The sequence below is a fragment of the Dermacentor albipictus genome, chromosome 5, assembly GCF_038994185.2.
Source record: "Dermacentor albipictus isolate Rhodes 1998 colony chromosome 5, USDA_Dalb.pri_finalv2, whole genome shotgun sequence".
Lineage (NCBI taxonomy): Eukaryota > Metazoa > Arthropoda > Arachnida > Ixodida > Ixodidae > Dermacentor > Dermacentor albipictus.
The window spans coordinates 39,823,847-39,844,029 of record NC_091825.1 but is presented as its reverse complement, the minus strand read 5'-3'; the positions used below and the strand labels follow the sequence as shown (position 1 = coordinate 39,844,029).

General features: G+C 45.9%; 2 protein-coding genes across 2 annotated transcripts in view; one reads left to right on the top strand and one right to left on the bottom strand.

The window, feature by feature from the left end:
- LOC135896855 (uncharacterized) overlaps positions 1 to 20,183 on the bottom strand; it is a 514,087-nt gene that overhangs the window by 488,692 nt on the left and 5,212 nt on the right. The window lies entirely within an intron of this gene.
- LOC135896858 (uncharacterized) overlaps positions 1 to 20,183 on the top strand; it is a 38,582-nt gene that overhangs the window by 17,000 nt on the left and 1,399 nt on the right. The window contains exons 2-7 of the mRNA XM_065425362.2: positions 14,412 to 14,468; positions 14,524 to 14,619; positions 14,715 to 14,768; positions 15,333 to 15,395; positions 15,544 to 15,675; positions 18,206 to 18,953. Of these exons, the coding sequence (XP_065281434.2) occupies positions 15,673 to 15,675; positions 18,206 to 18,953 (751 nt within the window). The 5' untranslated portion in view covers positions 14,412 to 14,468; positions 14,524 to 14,619; positions 14,715 to 14,768; positions 15,333 to 15,395; positions 15,544 to 15,672. The remainder of the gene's footprint in view (positions 1 to 14,411; positions 14,469 to 14,523; positions 14,620 to 14,714; positions 14,769 to 15,332; positions 15,396 to 15,543; positions 15,676 to 18,205; positions 18,954 to 20,183) is intronic.

Sequence of the window (20,183 nt, the reverse complement as noted above, 5' to 3'; positions counted from 1 at the left end):
GCATACGGATGCTAGTGGTCATTGCATTGGCGGCATTCTCCTACAGCGAGACGACACTTTAGGTGAGAGGGTCGTCGCGTACGCAAGTCGCGTCCTGACAAACGCCAAAAAGAATTACACCACCACGGAGCAGGAATGCCTAGCTATCATTTGGTCTTTCCAGAAGTTTCGGCCTAATCTTCACGGCCGCCATTTTACGATCTTTACTGACCATCATGCATTATGCTGATTTTCAACGCTGAAGAACTTGTCTGGATGACTTGGTCGGTGGATTCCTCGTCTGCAAGAACACGATTTTACAATTACCTATAAGTGTGGCAAAAAACACCAGGATGCTGACGCACTTTCTTGCTGTCCGCTTCCTACGACACCATGCAATGGACCTCCAACTACCATCCGTGATAGGCTTTCGCACAATCCCTCTTCACGTGCTTTCTTGTTGGCCACTGTCGACGAGATGCCTCCACATGACAAAAAAATTTTCCAATCTCATCGGCTTGCCGACTCTTATTGTCGCCGCATCATAGACCACCTTCAAGGAGCTTCGCGCCCGCCTAACTCCCGCCTTCATCGACAGCTGACGCAATTTAAGATTGACAACCGCGTCTTGTACCATCATGTCTACCACCCTGACGGTCAACGCTAGGTTCCTGTCCCGCCAGGCTCTCTACGTGCTCATGTCCAGCCGGCTTCTCACGACGACATGACTGCTGGTCAAATTGTTTTCCAGAAAACCTATGACCACATCAAAGGTCGCTTCTACTGAGCTGCATTGTCCGCCAGTGTAGCGATTTATGTCGCTTCTTAGGCCCTACATCAGCGTCGCAAGCTCCGTACATCAGCTCCAAGCGGACAACTGCAACCGGTTCCTTGTCCGTCGCAACCATTTGAAGTCGTTGGCATTGACCTGTATGGTCCTCTTCCTGTGACTCTCACAAGTGAACGATGGATTGTGACAGCGGTTGATCACTTGACACGCTAGGCCGAAACAATATGTGTGAGTTCTGCCTCAGCCTCTGGAGTTGCTGCAATCCTACTTCAATCTTTAATACTGTGCCATGGTGCTCCTCGCGTCCTCCTGAGCCACCGTGAAAAAGAATTCCTCTTGCAACTAGTAGACGAAGTACTCAGAGCCTCCGGAACCACCCGCAAGACTACCTCCAGTTACCATCCGCAAACCTACTGCCTCACAGAGCGATTTCATCACACGCTGTCAGACATGCTAGCCATGTACATTGAACTGGATCATAAAAAGTGGGACGCAATTTTGCCATTCGTGACTTTTGCGTATAATACTGTCGTTCAACGCACGACCGGTTACTCACCATTCTACCTTGTCTATGGTCGTTCGCCCTGTTCCTGTCTTGACGTCTCTTTCTTCGCGCCTACTGTCAGTCAATGTCCATCCTCCTGTGAAGAATATGTGTCCCGCATTCGATGTTTTCGCCAGTTCGCCCGCAGGACCGCAAGCAGCATTACGACGCCTTTCATCGCATCGTTTGCTTCTGCCCTGATGGGGAAGTGCTATTCCGGACACCCGTTCGTACAGCTGGCTTGTGTGACACGTTTAACCTTCGGTTCATGGGCCCCTACAAAGTCTTGGAGCAGACTTATCCGCTGAACTAGCGCGTGATACCAGTTATTATGCCAAATGACTGCCGCCACCACGCCGCCAAGGTTGTCGACGTTTCCCGTATGAAGCCTTTCACGAGGCGTTCGCCGCCGCATTGAATTGCGGCCAGGATGGCCGCTCTCGCGCGAGGGGGAATTTGTGTGGTCATTTATAGGCTATTCTTTGACATGTGTACATGATCATCATCATGTGGGGTTCATATGGGGTTCTTCTTCATCAGCGCTTGTGAGATTTACTCTCGAGTGTGATCCGTGCTGTGAGCGTGGTCGGTTCGCCACATCTTTGACTCGGAATAAACGTCGTGATAACTGCTGCGTCACAATATTTGATTTAGATTAGTGATAATCGTTGTAACCCATACTAGTTGGCAATAATTTAAACGAGAGCTAAAGAGCGAGTGATGCAGCAGAAGTTTGATTCCTGTTGGAAGTAAGTATCGAAGCCGACAGATTACACTTGTCACCTGGGCAAATGTTTGCCGGACATGTCTTACGCGGTTATCCCAACTCATATTCACGGAAAAAAATATGCCCAAATATTTAAAATACTCAACCATTTCAATAGTGTGAGTACTCAGTGCTCCATGAAGTGGAATAATTTTCTTTTTTGGTCGGAATATAACAGTTTTTGTTTCGTTTTCGTTAATACGCATCGCATTTGCTGCTGACCATCTCTCTAGCGTTTTCATTTTGTCATTACAAGTTCTGATAGGCTCATGAATATCATGCCCTGAAAATGTATGCTGGTATCATCAGCATATATTATGTATTTCGCATCGCAATTAATGTTTACAATGTCATTAAGATAGATATTAAATCATGGTGGGCCTAGAATAATGCCCTGTGGCACTCAACGCAACAAAAGTTTCGCTGCGGAAATAGAGTCGCTTATATGAACGACCTGCTGTCTGTTCAATAAATAAGAGTCTATGAGCGTTAAGGCTTGTACGCGAATACCATAGGAATGCAATATCTTTAACAATGTTTTATGGTTTACTAAATCAAAGGCCTTTGAAAAATCAATAAAAATACCGCGAACGAGCGCCTTATTTTTGAATTGTTTAAGAATATACTAGAGGTGCTTTATCCAGCAGTTCTTTCGCATCGCCATGCCTCTGATTCTTCTCAGGAAATCTGATGCCAACTTTAAGTTGGAAACACTGCAAGTCGATGCATTTGAAGAACTGAAAAGATGCCTGCAGTCGCCTTCAGTACTCGCCTACGTCAACCAAGACGCCGGTACTCAAATCTACACCCGTGCAAGCAACCTAGGCCTCGGCGCTCTCCTATTCCAGAGGAAACACCCGCTTGACAGGGTCATGTCTTACGTTAGCCGGCTGTTGTGGAAAGCATAAGTCAGTTTTTCAACGATGGAGAAGGCACGCCTTCCCACAATGCAGACTACGACAAAGTATCGCTCTTACCTATATGGCAGGTCTTTCAAAGTTGTAAGTGACCACCACACACTGCATTCGCTGGTCAATTTATTGCACCTTTCAAGACGCCTATAACACGCTGAAGCCCCTCACTGCGAGTATTCGACATCAGCGTTTTACACAAGCTCGGACGAAACCCTTTAACTCCGAACACCCGTCCTGCCTTGCAATTACAACTTACCCGCCGCCAGAAGCAACCAGCACAGCACTTTCCTAGCACAGCAAGTGTTCACGACTTCGCCGGGCGGCAACGAGCGTACCCGGAGCTAAAAATCATTCCCTCATTCCTAGAAGAAAAGATCGACTTTAACACAGCCGCAATTAAGCGCGGACTCTCTTCGCTCTCGATGCAAAATGACATCCTCGATAAAAAAAGAAAACACTTGCCAGACTGCGCCAACAACTTCTTGCCTATCAGCTGCGCTCTCCGGTCAGTGGCTCTCCACGCCACTTATGTTCATCCAGTAGCAGGCCACCTGATGTTCACCCGCACCCTCGCGAGAGGTCGGGTGAAGTAAACACTCGTGGAAGGCCGCAATTTTTTACGATTTTGAAGAGGTGTGGCCTTGACACGGTACTGAATCTTTTGGTAAAAATGATGAGGCGCAGTCTGGACTTGTGAGCGCCCTGTATCTCCCGATGCGCCATTGGATTATAGGTGAACGCACATTTCTCTTCGTTTAGCAGCGGCTCGCGCAAGCACCAGAGCGCGAAATATTATCGGTGCGCTATCGCTGAATCAGAACACAGAATGCAATTGCTCCTCTGATGGACTTATTTTTCTCAAATTTCGGGCTGGCATCTTGAGGGTGCAGTCCTTAGCGGCATCGATACGATATAAATCGCCACGCTTCAACGCCAACGTCCCCCATTAGCTGAAGACATGCCCCCAGAGTGCCAACTACAAAAACAAGGGCAACGGAGTTGCTAAAGCCGATCGAGCCTCCTCGCCGACCGTTTCATCAAATCAAGATGGCCTTCTTCAGTTTGTTTCCGACGTCAACATTCCACAAGCAAGTGAATCATACAGACCACCGAGTACCTTAGCCGCTAGGTCCAAACGAAAGCCCCGCTTAGAGCTGCTGGGGCGGAAGTAGCAAAATCCTTTGGTGTAAACATGCTCTTTCTACGTGGTGCACCAGAAGTGCTCATTACCTACAGAGGAACGTATTTTGGAGCCGAGCTTACTCAGTACATCCTGCAATATAGCCAGACAAGTCACAGGAGGACCAAAACCTACCACGCCCTGACGAATGGTCTAATGCAACGCCTGAACAAGGCGCTCGCAGGCATGTTAGTGATGTACAGTAGCAGACAGAATATTATGGACCATGAAATCTAAGAAAAAGCTGTATATCTCCGCAACCTCACATCACAATCCGGTATTTGCATTTTGGACCTCGACTAGAATATGCTAACAACGTTGTCGTGGGCAGTTTTACTGGTTACTGCTACAGGCTCCTCGGGAATTGAACGTTTTCGGAGATTCCGTGGTCCATTTTATTCTGTCCGCGACTGTACGTCGATGCCGAGCACAAGACAGGGGATGCGGTCCTCCCATACGAAACCTTCGTCTGCAATTGGCTGTGCACACGTGACTCTGATCAAAAGTTAGGCCTTGTTTGCGACTAAACGGGATGACGCCTCTTGGCGTGATGGTGCCACACGTCACGGATGAAGAGAACGTCGATGTCCGCCGCCAATTTTAAGCGCGGCGAAGAAGCACTACAACTTGTTCGCGCGCGCATCAAGCACTAGCAAACGATGGACAGCTGAGACTGCAATCTTCGACCACTCTAAGTGGAATACGAGATCGGCAAGTGTGTTGAAGTCTAGGCCCTAATTCGCTGACTAGGAGTTAGAAAATTTCTGCGAGGCTGTTTTGCACACAATAAGATAACCCAACGTAATGGCACACTGGAATTTCAGGTCGTGCCAGAGAGCCTCACGCTACCATAGTGGCACCTCTCGCTATCTGAATAGTCCATGTTGTGCGCCTTAAGCGTCATACTAGCAATACGAAACTCGGAAACGCTCTTTCATGCGAAGCATATTACGAGAGCTCAACGCAGCTCCTCAGGCGCGGCGGTGTCGCCTTCATTACCACGTGACACCGTGACGTCACGACAGAGGAGAAGTGGCTTTGGCTCAACTCTTGCAAGATGGGCTGGGTGGGAATCGAACCAGGGTCTCCGGAGTGTGAGACGGAGACGCTACCACTGAGCCACGAGTACGATGCTCCAAAGCGGCACAAAAGCGCCTCTAGTTTAGAAACGAGCTGTAGCCTTATAAACGAGCTGTTTCTAAGGCTCAGGCGTGCGTCGCTTGCTCAGGCGCACATTTCGTTGCCGCGCCGAACGCTGCGTTGCTCGACGCTCACCGCGTCCAACGCGGGGCGCGTAGTCGCTGCGCCGTAGCCCATTGTCTTACACCCCTTGGCGGGTCGACGGGAACGCTGTCGCGTTCCACTCTTGAAGGCGAAGCAGAGTAACGCATGAGTTGTTTCTTCGTCTAGCCGAAACAAATATAGCCAAGCAACGGCAGTTCACCAGGCTTAACAGTGGTTCAACAACTAAAATAAAGGCTAGTATGCTTCGCATCCTGGGCTTAACCTTACCTAAGCCACAGCCATTTTTTCTTTGTTTTCCTTGCTGTGCGTATTTTTGTTTGGCGCTCGTGTTTGTAGCATCAGGACATCACTTTTTGAGAGGTTGGAGTGGACATATGTACTTATCAATCCTATATCCAGGGACTGCATTTAAACCGGTAGCATAATATTACAGCTCAGCATCAGACGCGCTTGCATGAGTTGGAATTACTTGAATGTTGTCGTGCATTCTATATGTTGCGTATTTTCTTGCCATACTCTCTGTAATCGTACTAAGTATGTACTACTTTGTGGGTGCCACGTGGGCATCAGCGAATACTCTGGAACATTCCATGAGTCTTGTACAAAAGCCTACGTGCTTGAATCGCAGATCTTATTTTTGATGATCGCCTATTTTGCTCGCCGTTATGATTGTGTTTCCGTGTTACTTCTTTACCGGGCACAAGTTGGCCCAATAAAGAGGTTAAGTTGGAATTCATAGTTTTAAGACTGCGTCCCTCATTTTGACTACAACGTGACAGTACGACGACAATGCAAAGACGACGATGGCCCCAAAAAGATCGCTTATCGACAACCGTATCCCAACGGGTGCCTGACAGCGACTAGCTGATGACTGCGGGGGTACAACAGCGGTACAATCCTGATTCAATGAGAACATCATAATTACAACAGGAAAAAATCAAAGGAAGGACTAAGACTGGATAAGGACGACACTACGATAACCTTTATGAAGTGACGACACTAAAGCGATAGCATGATGGCAAACGATATGACACCGATGGTGTGACGATGGCGGTATAACAAGGGTTCTACGAGCAAGTTAGGGTGATGACGATGAAACGACTACTTCACCATCATAACAAAGGTGTAAGAATGAATGCAGGATGATGAATGTATAACAAGAATTCAATGAACAGGATTACATGGCAATGATAAGCGGTACATTATATGACGACGACTGTAGGGTTATGACGGCGTCATGACGACTTTGGCACAGATATTGCATGATGACAATGGCATGACCACGGCAACTTGACGATGAATGATCGATGGAATGTTCACAACGGCCTCACGACAATGGCATTGCAGCGAATGCATGACGACTGCATGGCGACAGTGGCGTGGCGATGAAGACCTGGGGAAAGTCTGGTAAGAAACTTTGAATGACGACGATAGAATTATCACATATGAAGCAATTAGATAACTTGGCCAGCTAGGTCGGCGTAGAAGGCGGGACGATGTCATGATGGGTCTCAAATATGGAACGACCAAATTGGTATCACGATGAAGGTACGACAACGAGTGCAAGACTACTGTATTATGGCGAAGGCGTGAAGATGACTACATGAAATGATTCGGAACACAAGCCTCGACGGCGTCACGGCCCAGAGCAGGTACTTAGCGGCGCGAGTTAACAGACAGCGTGGGCCACTGAGTCGGCATAGATGGCGTGACGACGACAGCATGAATAAAATCATATTGCGAAGGTGAAACGATGACGATGAAACAACTACCTCGTCATCAAGACCAGGATTACACATCTAGTGGCCCAAGCTATAGCCCAACTTGCGCCACTAGAGCGACGTAGATGACATGACGACGATGGCGTCACGATGGCGGTCTGACAATTCAGATGGCACAGCTAGCATGACACAACGACAACAACCTCATAACGGCTTAGAGCACATAAATAGTGGCGGAAAACATTACACAACTTGGGCGACGGGTCCAGCTTTGATAGCGTGAGGACGAGAACATAACAATAATTCCGTGACGAAGCTGGGAGGACGGTGATGGAATGGCCACGATGCCATGAAGACTAGTGGCCCCAGCTGGCCGGCAGCATGGGTGACTTGGTTGTCGCAAGAGGCTAGATAGAAAGACAGGATCAAAACTGCTGAAATAGGCAAAGAATACAGGTGAACAGTTCATCACCTGATATGTTTCATTTTTACGCGCTTTCCACGGAAAAAATAAACGTGCGGAAAGCACCTGGGTGCAAACCAGCCAGTTCTTGTTTATTTACTTTTCTACATACTCTTCATTGACAACACATCATTCAGATCAGTAATAACAAAATTAGCCAAGCGCAATTAATTCACAATGCGATCACATCACAAAAAAATATGCGAATCCCATGCACTGTGAGAATCGATGCAAGCGAAGGCTTCTGTGATTTTAGTTCGATTGACGATAATGAGTGGTTATGTTTTGGCGCCAAATGAGCAATTTCTTGAACGTTTAGTCCCACACGGGAGGGGCGAGTTGATGTTCAACTTGACTTTCTCTGCACCACTACGGTTTTTCAGCACAGTATACAGAACCACAAAGGGGCGGGGGGGGGGGGTTTACTTGAGGTGCTGTTGTGCAGAATACTTCCTAACCTCAGAGAAGGTTGGGCATATTCAATTGCCTGTCATGGTACATCACATCGTGGCGGAATCGAATTACGGGCTGCACGTGTGAAAAGGGCAATGGGATTATGGGGCACGCCATAGTGGCGAACTCCGGATTAACTTTGACACCACGATGTTCTTTCACGTATCTTTGAGCTAAGTGCATGAGCGTTTTCTATTTTCCACCCCGCCAAAATGTGGCTGCTTGGTTTGGTATTCAACTAGCCACATCGAGCAATGCCATAGCCGCAAAGCTACCGTGGCGGGCACAGAAGTGTTGATTTGACGTGTGACCGCTTCCGTAGCGTAGCGTAGATTCTATAGTGGGTTTAGTGCTACTCTGTTTCTTCACACCCTTGGTAGGTTCCCCGCTTGAGAAGTAGTAACCTCCGTACCGTACCTTGACCTTAAATTTATGCCGTTTGACCGCAACCGCTTTCATGTCTATAGTAAAAGTGCTTCCTTGCCTTCTCAAGTCGCCTTCTCCCTATCCCCGAATCCTTCCTCTTGTGTGGGAACAGTGATCGAAGAGTGGAAATGCCGTCATTCACTCGTTTCGCGACTGTGTCACATCTACCCATTACCTGCCTCATCTCTACCATTCTATATAGCTTCCCTATGGACTTGCACTTTAGTAGAAAGGCAGGCGTTGCAATTTATGCAATCCTTTTGCCGGAGGTCGTGAATATTTACATCTGTGAGAAGGCTAATGTGGCGACGGCAAAGCATCTCGAGACGGCATTTTGCCCATTATACGTGGTGGAAAAGCCTGAACAAGTTTATCCTACTTCCTTTACTCTCTGACGCAGTTCTGTGGTTCTTAGACGTTCTGAGCAGACGTTCTGAGCAAACCCTCGACGCGATGTGCCGGATGTCAGCAGGAGCAACGGGAAAGTCGAAGGAACAGGCAAAGAAAAGTTAGCTTTAAAACGAATACTGGTGGCTGCTCTATATGACTGTGAACAATATGCACTTAGTAATCTTCGTGCTGAATGGCGCTTCTTTATTAAAAGTTATGTGCAGTATATCTGGGACACCCTGTATTGAAGCAAGTACGAATGCGCCTAAAATGATATAGAAGGCGAATAAACCGGCAGGATCCCAAAGCCGTCGTCCTATTTTATACCCTGCACTTGGAAAAGCCGTTATGGATACGAGAATAGGTAACGAAAAGTGTTTGTACATGCAGAATATCCACTCCAAACTTATCGACATTGATATTTGGACGAGTCAATTGTGACTGCCCCTAACAGTACGCTGTCAATAATAAAATTTACCACTTAAATTTACAAAGCAGTGAAGCACTGTGCCTTAACTTACCTGTAATACGTGGCAACACCTTGCGGCGGCGAAAAAAGTACACAGGCATTTATCTTTCTTTTGAAACAATTCCCTTTTACCTGGTTTAATGGTTTTCTGTTGTAGGTGTTGTCCGTATATGCCATCATTCATCGTTCAGACCTCCACAACTCTCATCTCTTACAGGCGGGAGCGACATGGTGGCGTTTCTGTCACCCCTTAGCAGAGAAGATAGTTGGGCTACGCGGCGCAAACTCGGTTTTGTTCAACGCCACCAGATGGTGTGGCACTCCGCACATCACAGAGCGTGGAACCAAACAATTGCGCCCACAGTATAGCTTTTCCTCCTTCTGCAGGGGTCATTGGCTGCGCAGTGCTTTGCAGCCGCATCACGGAAACAAAACGGTTTTTATCGCCACGGCGCGCGCCAGCATAAACTAAGACAGCCGATTAGCGCTGCAGCGTCGGAGACGAGCAAGTATTTTAAACATGAACGCCATAAATATTTTTTCTACTAAAAAACATGGAACAAGCAGATGAGCAAAATGAGAATAAGAGGAACGTAGGAGCCAATGTTACCAAAAGTCGACTTGTCTTTTATTGCCATAGGAATTATATGGACACTCCAGGCGCATTTCCGCAGTCGCCGTGATGTTTCGTAGTCCAAGGGCGATAGCGCCTTCACCGCGCCCTCTACGCTATATGTGCGACTGAAAGCATGCCAGGAAAGCCGATGATCCCTGCTCAATCTCTCCCGTGCGAAAGGTTGGAAAGCGGAGAAGACGCGCGCCGTCTTCCGTCGCGCTCGAGGCAGCCGATGTAGTGACACCGGAGTGACAACGTAGTGACAACGTAGTGAGTCACCGGAGGGAGGGGAAGAAGGAAGAGGCGGAGTTCTACTGTGGCTGCAACTGCGCATGTGGCGGCAGAGCGTAGTTGCGAGGCCGTACCGCCCTATCTTGAGAGCGATCTACGTTGGGGCACAGTGCAGCTACGTCGGAGGTACGTAGCTTTGTGCTCGCTGTGCGTCCTCTGCGCACAGTTTGCGTTCAAGCGATAGACATCACGAAGGGCACTTCCCTCGCTCGCTGCTGCTGTCAAATTTCCTCACGCCAGCGTTTTAATTGCCACTGATCGCGGTCATCTAGTGTAATGCGTTCATGTTTGGTGTCGCGCGCTGACACCGTTCTTGCTAATCCAGTTTTCAAGCACATGTCTACAAGTTTGTAGGACGAATAAAAGCGCTATCGTTACTTCGTATGGCTGTCTGCTAATTTGCTGTCACAGTCTATTCTTCGCCTGTCGGGTGAAATTCTGACTTTTTTGAAGGCACTGAAAGAGTCAAGTCCACTTGTCCAAACGTTGGCTTCTGCTGTCATCTTGTTCTCGGTCTGCTAATCGTCTTGAATTTCCATCTCCTGCATTCCCCGTGTCTTCCGCGGAAGACTCAAGAACTTCATAATTCCAAAGAATTCAGCGGCCTCTTGAAAGGGAGCAAAAATGGCTACCCTGTACTATTGGTAAAGCCTAAGCGTCTACGTTACGCATTCGTAAACGTCGTGTAAGGTTTCTTTTTGCTTCCCCAAAGCCTATTTTAATGAGACAGGCCTTTAATATCCGTCATCCCTTTCCTATGTACCAGTATCGCTTGACTTGTATAGGAACGCTAGCTTTCATGTGGTCGTTTTTTTAACTTGCCAGTATGTCACCCAGGCAACCTACGCATTTGGCGCTAATAGCTAGCAACGGCACAAATACGCAAATCAACATTTTGTGCAATTAAAAAAAATGCAACAAGGATCTGAGCGCATAATGTAAACCAGAAAAAGATAGACGTGTCACGTGGCCGTCAGATGTCGAGATTTTACGCGAAACCTGCAGAGAAATAGTTGGGTCTTCACGCTGCCTCTGCCTTGCAACATGCTCTCCTGCTTGGCCAAGCTTTAGATTTCCATACACACTGAAATAATTTGACTTGCCACAATCGCTTGTTGGAACATCTTCCTAACAACAACCCAACTATATATTTCTTCAGTAAGGTATTAGTACAGAAGCAGAACCCTGAATAATAATAGGGTCGGGAGCCTTCTCTGTATGATTAAAACGAAATTAATATACCTTCTAAGGACAGGATATAAATATCATCATCATCATCAGCCTGGTCACGCCCACTGCAGGGCAATGGCCTCTCGCATATTTCTCCAACAACCCCGGTCATGTACTAATTGTGGCCATGCCGTCCCTGCAAACTTCTTAATCTCATCCGCCCACCTAACTTTCTGCCGCCCCCTGCTACGCTTCCCTTCCCTTGGAATCCAGTCCGTAACCCTTAATGACCATCGGTTATCTTCCCTCCTCATTACATGCCCTGCCCATGCCGATTTCTTTTTCTTGATTTCAACTATGATGTCATTAACTCGCGTTTGTTCCCTCACCCAATCTGCTCTTTTCTTATCCCTTAACGTTACACCTATCATTCTTCTTTCCATAGCTCGTTGCGTCGTCCTCAATTTGAGTAGAACCCTTTTCGTAAGCCTCCAGGTTTGTGTCCCGTAGGTGAGTACAGGTAAGACACAGCTATTATACACTTTTCTCTTGAGGGATAATGGCAACCTGCTGTACATGATCTGAGAATGCCTGCCAAACGCACCCCAGCCCATTCTTATTCTTCTGATCATTTCCGTCTCATAATCCGGATCCGCAGTCACTACCTGCCCTAAGTAGATGTATTCCCTTACGACTTCCAGGGCCTCGCTGCCTATTGTAATTTGCTGTTCTCTTCCGAGACTGTTAAACATTACTTTAGTTTTCTGCAGATTAATTTTGAGACCCACTCTTCAGCTTTGGCTCTCGAGGTCAGTGAGCATGCATTGCACTTGGTCCCCTGAGTTACTAAGCAAGGCAATATCATCAGCGAATCGCAAGTTACTAAGGTATTCTCCATTAACTTTTATCCCCATTTCTTCCCAATCTAGGTCTCTAAATACCTTCTGTAAACACGCTGTGAATAGCATTGGAGAGATCGTATCTCCCTGCCTGACGCCTTTCTTTATTGGGATTTTGTTGCTTTCTTTATGGAGAACTACGGTGGCTGTGGAGCCGCTATAGATATCTTTCAGTATTTTTACATACGGCTCTTCTACACCCTGATTCCGTAATGCCTGCATGACTGCTGAGGTTTCGACAGAATCAAATGCTTTCTCGTAATCAATGAAAGCTATATATAAGGGTTGGTTATATTCCGCACATTTCTCTATAACCTAATTGATAGTGTGAATATGGTCTATTGTTGAGTAGCCTTTACGGAATCCTGCCTGGTCCTTTGGTTGACAGAAGTCTAAGGTGTTCCTGATTCTATTCGCGATTACCTTAGTAAATACATTGTAGGCAACAGACAGCAAGCTTATCAGTCTATAATTTTTCAAGTCTTTGGCGTCCCCTTTCTTATGGATTAGGATTACGTTAGCGTTTTTCCAAGATTCCGGTACGCTCGACGTTATGAGGCATTGCGTATACAGGGTGGCCAGTTTCTGTAGAACAATCTGCCCACCATCCTTCAACAAATCTGCTGTTACCTGATCCTCCCCAGCTGCCTTCCCCCTTTGCATATCTCCCAATGCTTTCTTTACTTCTTCCGGCGTTACCTGTGGGATTTCGAATCCGTCTAAACTATTTTCTCTTCCATTATCGTCGTGGGTGCCACTGGTACTGTATAAATCTCTATAGAACTCCTCAGCCACTTGAACTATCTCATCCATATTAGTAATGATATCCGCTAAGCCCCGGTAGCACAGGACGTTCCCGCTTTTTAGCACTGTATATGCTTCTTTTGGCCTCCTAACTTCACCGAGCCCTATGATATCCCATTTACTGCCCTCCAATTCCTCCAATAGCACTGCTAGACTCGCCTCACTAGATAACGTTCTTGCGTTAAACGTTGCCAGGTTCATATTCCAATGGCGGCCTGTCAGGAGCCAGTGATTCTTAGCACCCTCTGCTGCGTGGCAGGTCCGACCGCCACCGTGGTCAGTTGCTTCACAGCTGCTGGGGACTGAGGGCCGGGGTTTGATTGTGTTGTTCATATAGGAGGTTGTGGCCAAGTACTGCACCAGGGTGGCCAATCCTGCTTTGGTGAGGGAGTGCGTTACCGGTTCTGGTCACCGGGATCAGGCCGCACTCCAGGCCTGCCTATGCAATTTTATCAACACGCGGATTCTTTTTTTTTTCAATCCGGTGGAAAATTGCCGGCACCGGGATTCGAACCACGGACCTCTTGCACGCGAGGCGGGTGTGCTACCTCTACGCCACCGCTGCGCCTATATAAATATATCAGAGAAAATGTTTATTTTTTATAAATGAGCAAACATATTAGGAATAAGCATATTCAAAGAAATTAGCACATAATTGCGCAACTTCTTTCAGCAACAGGGGACAAGTAGCAAGCAGTAAAGTGGAATCAGGACATCATTTCGATTATGCATCAATAGGTCTCGTTATATAGACATTTCCAACGATAACCTCAAACCAGCCACTCGGGAGCCGGCACTTGTCTCCTGGCAACGAGAGTAGTAGGCCTCTGGGCTGTTACACGGGCGAATTACTTGGTTAGGTGCTGTATAGCGTGTGTGATACGGGCGCTGTATTGGGGTTATTAGTGAATTTTGGAATGTCGTTTAAGAACAGTTTTTCAACAGGGCATCACTGCGCTGTTTACGGTTGTAGCAACAATCAAATGAAGAGGAATGCTGCAAGAAAACAGCTGTGCGGCACGCACGACGTGGTGCAGGAGGAGTGCGGCTGCAACATTTATTGGTACATAGGTTTCCAGCTGATGCGGATTTAAAGAGACAGTGGATCGCAGCAGTGAATAGAAAAGATTTCGTCCCTTCGTCATCGTCACGCGTGTGTTCTATGCATTTTGTTGACGGTAAGCGCAGCGATCAAACCCCGTGCCTATGCTTCGCCTCGGATACGAGAGAAAGGTAAAGCCTGTTGATATGGGTGCCAAAACGTCTCCTGATACAAAATTATTCCTTACAGGTGCTTAAAGGACGACGACGTCTAGTGAAGTACGACAGTGCACAGCCAAAGAAAAAGGTATAACGAGACTTCTTATCGACCGAAACGTCAGTAATTGGTGGCGCTTTTTCAGAGGACTGCCGAGAACCTACCACCGACCTCGCTGGCATGCAGCCTCCATCTCGACACGGGGGATACCGATTTTCTGAAAGACGCTTCCGGGGAAAAGGTTCAATTCTTTTTTTTTTCTGTTCCACGAGAGCTGTGCAATGCCCGAAACACCGTAATTGCGCGAGGTAACGTTTTCTTATCGCGCGCTTACAGGATGACGCCTCAAGCGAAGGTCTGCGTCTGCTCTGTGCTGCCGTTTCTATTAAGGTATGCATCCTCGAAGTTCAAGAGAACACATCGCTCTTAAGAGGGAAAGCTACTTTCGTGCTAGTGACTAGCGCAGAGCTTCTGCGAATAAACCAACCTATGGGTTAGCGTTTTAAGAGAACGATCTCTTAGCTACGTTGCACTGCGTTCGCGCGTTTACAACTGTATTTCCTATCCAAAGAGCTAGCTGCGACACGGAGGCGGCGACTAAAAAGCTGCCGCTCACCCAACCGTGCCGATGGCTGATAAGATAATTGCGCAGTTGTAGTTATCGCGCAGGTACTGCGGGCGTACACTGCACTTAGGTGCGTACGACACAGCAGGCTTCGCTGGCGACGAGGTTTCACTCACAAATCACTGCCCTCACCACTGCTGTTCAGCGCTTCGATATATTATTTAGCGTTATCAGGGACCTTCCCTGTCCTTTGGATGTTTGCGTGTCTTACTTTTATTGCGCGCACGCACACACACACACACACACACACACACACACACACACACACACACACACACACACACACACACACAAAGTGTGTATGTCACGTCTAATTATACTTGTTTCAGGAACAAGATGAAAATACTGCAATCGCTGCTGCCAAGGCCATCGTACAGCTTTATCCTATAAAGGTGGGCACACGTGTGCATATTTAGCACTAAATGTGCTACATTTGCAACTGCAGCACCACGTTCAAGTGGAAGCACTGTAATTAAAACCACTCTTTTCGTTTTACTACGGAATCATGAGCCAGTTCACGCTGCTCCTTCTGGGGAGCAGGACGCCAGCAGGGAGCAGCAAGACACAGGCAGTAATTCTGGGGAGCAGGACACTGGCAGTGAGCAGCAAGACTTGCAGCACACAGGTGGTGAACAGCAGGAATGGAATGCAAGTCGAAGTGCTGCAGCAATGGTATGTCTATGTAATTATTTATTCAAGTACCCTCAAGGCTGCGAAGAGCTACAGCGAGTAGTGTGAGTTTGTAAAACAGTAGAAAAGTAAAGAAAAGCAGATAAACAGTATTTATTTATTTTTGATACCCTGAAGATACATAATTGTACATTGCAGAGGGGAGGGGCGAGAATACATTCCAAGAGTAAAAAATACAGGATTAGTTCTAGGAATTCACAGAAAAGTAACGAAGCAGGTGCACTTTATTACAAAATTTCTACAATTGAACATTTGAAAAATGTAGGGGCTGCAATGTAGGCAGGTCATTCCAGTCGATGCTGGTCCCAAAGATCAGTGCCGACCGCAATCACCTGCCATATGCAATCTTTATAGCCTTCAGCGAAATTAACACATCTGCCTTCGTAGAGCGGTCAGTACACTACACATAACAGCGTCAGGAGGTCAGGCATGTAAACAACTGTGGTCAGAAAGCATTCTGAAAATGCATGATTATGATTACTTGTGGCAAGATGTATGTTTACATTGTAGGAATGGCAAAACTAAATTGGAAGCGCAGGCATATATTCTTTCAAAATGTGAGCAAGGGCCACAATAGGCAGTTAGGTGCTTTTTTTTTGCATACCATGGATGTTTTAAAGTAGTCATTGCTGTTGATTTGTGTGCGTGAGTGGTTGCGAAACAAAACAATTTACACAGACTCTGAAGCTGTTGCTTCACACAATTCACATTTCAGAGTGTTGTTTGGTTCGATGATGCTAACAGCAATGTGCCCACTGGGAGGGAGTGCACAGGCTGTGCTATCTGCATTTCTCAGTCTTTGTGCGAGTTGTGATTGTGGTGCCAGCATGTGACTGTCCACCGAGCTTAAGCTTGCACTCTGTGTTTCCTTTAAGAATAGTTAACTTTGTAGCTGTGTCCATTGTTCTAAGGGAACACACAAGTGCACGGCCAGCAGTTTTGAGAGTGCTTCAGCTCTGGTAGGCTCAAGCAGCGCCTAAATACTGTATAGGCACAAAGTACGGAGCTAGAGAAGCCTGTTTCATAAGCTGCAGGCACACACTGCCAAGCTTTCTACAGCGGTAAATTCAATTCTGGCACAAAAAATGTATTGCTTCTTCTACACACGGGCCAAGCTGCACTTCTAGGCATAAGCAAACAGCACATGCAGATTTTGCTGTGCCAGGAACAAGCTTTTGCACCTTGCCTTCTACGCCAGGTGCAAAACAAACATGCTTGCGTACAAATGTGAAGCGTCTATAATCTGCAGATGCATAATAGTGTGATATCCAGAGAGTAAAATCTGCATCGTACCAAAACCTATTTTATGGTGACAAATATCTTTATATATTAGAGTTGATGCTTACTTATTTCATTTATTTGTTGATACTGTGAATCCCATCACGGATTGTAACAGGAAGGGCTGTACGTGATACACAGGGACATGGTATAAGGTGTTACATACTAAATCTTATACAATAAAGAATTTGGGCATTTAACAATTTGATTACATGATTATACAAGAGAATAACAAGAACGAAGAGGATATGACAACAATAATTATAGTTGCAGAAACCAGTTACAGGGTCAGTATTGAGGTAGTAAAAGTCACGCAACAATCAAGGTTACAATAATGCCAACAAGAAATATATTGCATCATTGCCGTAATTATATTCAAGCACAAACACCGTTAAAATAACAAGGCAACAAGGAACTACGTAAATAATGAAAAGAATTATTGCTGCAATACGTATAGTTGATCCGTAATCAGGGTACCAAACGTATCTAAGGATGAGCTGTCAGTGTTAAGATTATTCCATTCGCTTGTCGCCCTTGGAAAAAATGAGTATTTGAAAATATCAGTGCGGAATGAAAATTCGCTTAATGTGTGTGTGAGTTTATGACGAGTTAATCTATTTGAGGACGTTGATATATATTTCATAATTGGCAGTTTGAGTTGATTGTGTATTAACTGATATATGATTTTTAGTCTAGCCAGCTTGGCTCTGTTATCCATGGTTAGAAGTTCTCCCCATTTCAGCAATGCTGTTGGTGAGTCTGTGATGGAATGTTTATTATATATGTATCTCAGCTCTTTTCGCTGTACACCTTCAAGTTTTTTTAATCATCTTGTTAGTAAACGGGAACCAAACGGTGTTGGCGTACTCTAGAACCGGTCTTATAAGTGTTTTATATGCGAGTAACTGTTTCAGATGGTGCTAGTTTAAGGCGTCTGTTAATGAAGTATAGCAGTCTTATTGCGGTTGATGTGATATTGTTAATGTGAGAATCGCACCTGAAGTCAGATGTTAGTGTCACGCCAAGGTACTTAAGCTCATGAACAGATGCAAGAGGAATGTTGTTCAGTGTGTACTGGAAGGCTGATGTGCTTTTTTTCTGGTTATAGATAATAGAACGGACTTTTCTAGATTGATATCCATCTGCCAGTACTTACTTATGTGGTTCATACTAACCATGTACTCAACATAATAAGCCTGCGGGGTTCTGAATGCTTATCTACTTTTGCCCACAGGTGCAAATGTGCGACCGATGGACAGAGTGGGAGGACAATCCATATGAAGACCACACATATGTCCAGCACCTCCCCATTGGGTTCAACGGAAAATCATTTTCTAAATCGCTATCAAGTGACGACATCTTATTTTACACTGGTATATCCCAGACCGTGTTTGAGAGGCTCGTAAGAGCAGTTTCAATCCTGGCAAAGAAGCCAGCTGTTCTAACACATTCTGACCAGTTATTACTGTGCCTCATGAGGCTTCGCCTTGAGCTATTGTATGGTCACCCCGCACGGATTTTTCAAATCTCTGTGTCAAGTGTTAGCAACCACGTGACATACATACTCGGCCTGCTCTGCAAGATAATGAAGAAGGTTGTAATCTGGCTGCCAAAATCCCACATTCAAAACAGCATGCCAGATTTCTTCATTGAAAATAAGCATGACGACACCACATGCATTCTTGACTGCACAGAGGTGTTTTTGCAGCGCCCCAAAAAGCTAATGGCCAGGGCACAAACATTCAGCAGCTACAAAGCACACAACACCGCGAAGTTTCTTGTAGCAATTGCCCCAAATGGGTTTATAATGTTTGTGTCCAAAGCTTATGGAGGGCGTGCCTCGGACAAATTCATTACCAACAGCAGTGGCATCAGCGACTACCTGGTATATGGCGATGTTGTGATGGCAGACAGGGGTTTCGCCCTCACAGATGAAATACAACTACAAGGCGTTCGATTGAACACACCCGCATTTACGAAAGGTATGGCGCTCTTATTTATCATTGTTGTTGTGCTGTTAATTAGAGCTCTAGTGCTTTGCTGGGTGGAATGAAGGGGTGTTAGTAAAAGTGCAAAGCATTGCGGTTTAAGGTGGGGCCTAACAAAGATGGCGCAGAAAGCTAGGGGCATGTTTGCTTTGCTTCAGGGTCCTTTATCGTCTGAGGCTGCAAGTACTGTGCCTTATAGGATAAGCTGACCTGCCATTTTTTCAGAACTCTTGACGTGAATGGTTACAGCTTTAATACTATACATATGCATATGTTTACTAGAATTGCACGAAGCAGCTGCGGCCTTAGTGCACAAGGAAACTGAAGCTTACCTGTGTATTATAATGTGTGTCGCTTGTTTTGTACCTTTTACATGCTATATTGTGCTGTTTAAGGTTTTAGTAAAAATATGTCAAGAAATTTAGCTTTCTGTATTGGCACAATATGTAACACCACAATAACAGCATGTGGTATTTTGGTACCACTACACATGCCACTAAATTTTAAGAAAATAGGACAAAGCCTCGAATATAGTGTAATGGATTCCATGCGCTTAAGTAATCACTAGAGCCTGGATGTTCAGGAAAAATTCATATTTTATCCCCGCCGTCTCTACCCTGCCTACTTAGCTAATATACAGATTAAGGGTGTGGCACCATTTTATTCAAACATATAGAAGACGTATAAGTGCCTCGTTCGATTTTTCTGCATATTTTAGCTTTGATACCTAAAATGCCTTTTTTGTGTTTCATCATGGCATAGTTTCATTTAAGCTGTTGAACTGGACGCAGACTAGAACCACTTGTTTATTTGAAGAGTAATGATGAAACATCACTTCATAAGCACAGCAAGCAGAACGTGTTTTCTCAGTGAATTGATGCTGCATGGCATGTATGTGAAAACAGCGACAGCGTGGCATCCACATTGCTGAGACTAAGAAGTTCTAGCCTCTTGCCTGACAGCATTTTAAAGATGAGCTTAGGGTTTTGTAGAAAGGAGCAGTGAAAGTCGACTTCGAAGCTAGGCTACATGTGCTACCTTGAAGGAAAGATGGACTGTTTACTTATTACTTTAGAGACAATGAATAAATGGAAAATCAGACATCCACCCGTTCATAGCAATTGCTATAAAGGAAACCCGTACAGGTTCCTCGAAAGAAAAGCCTCATAGGTGAAAAAAAATTCGTCCCGCACCAGGACGAATTTTTCTTCAACTATGAGGCTT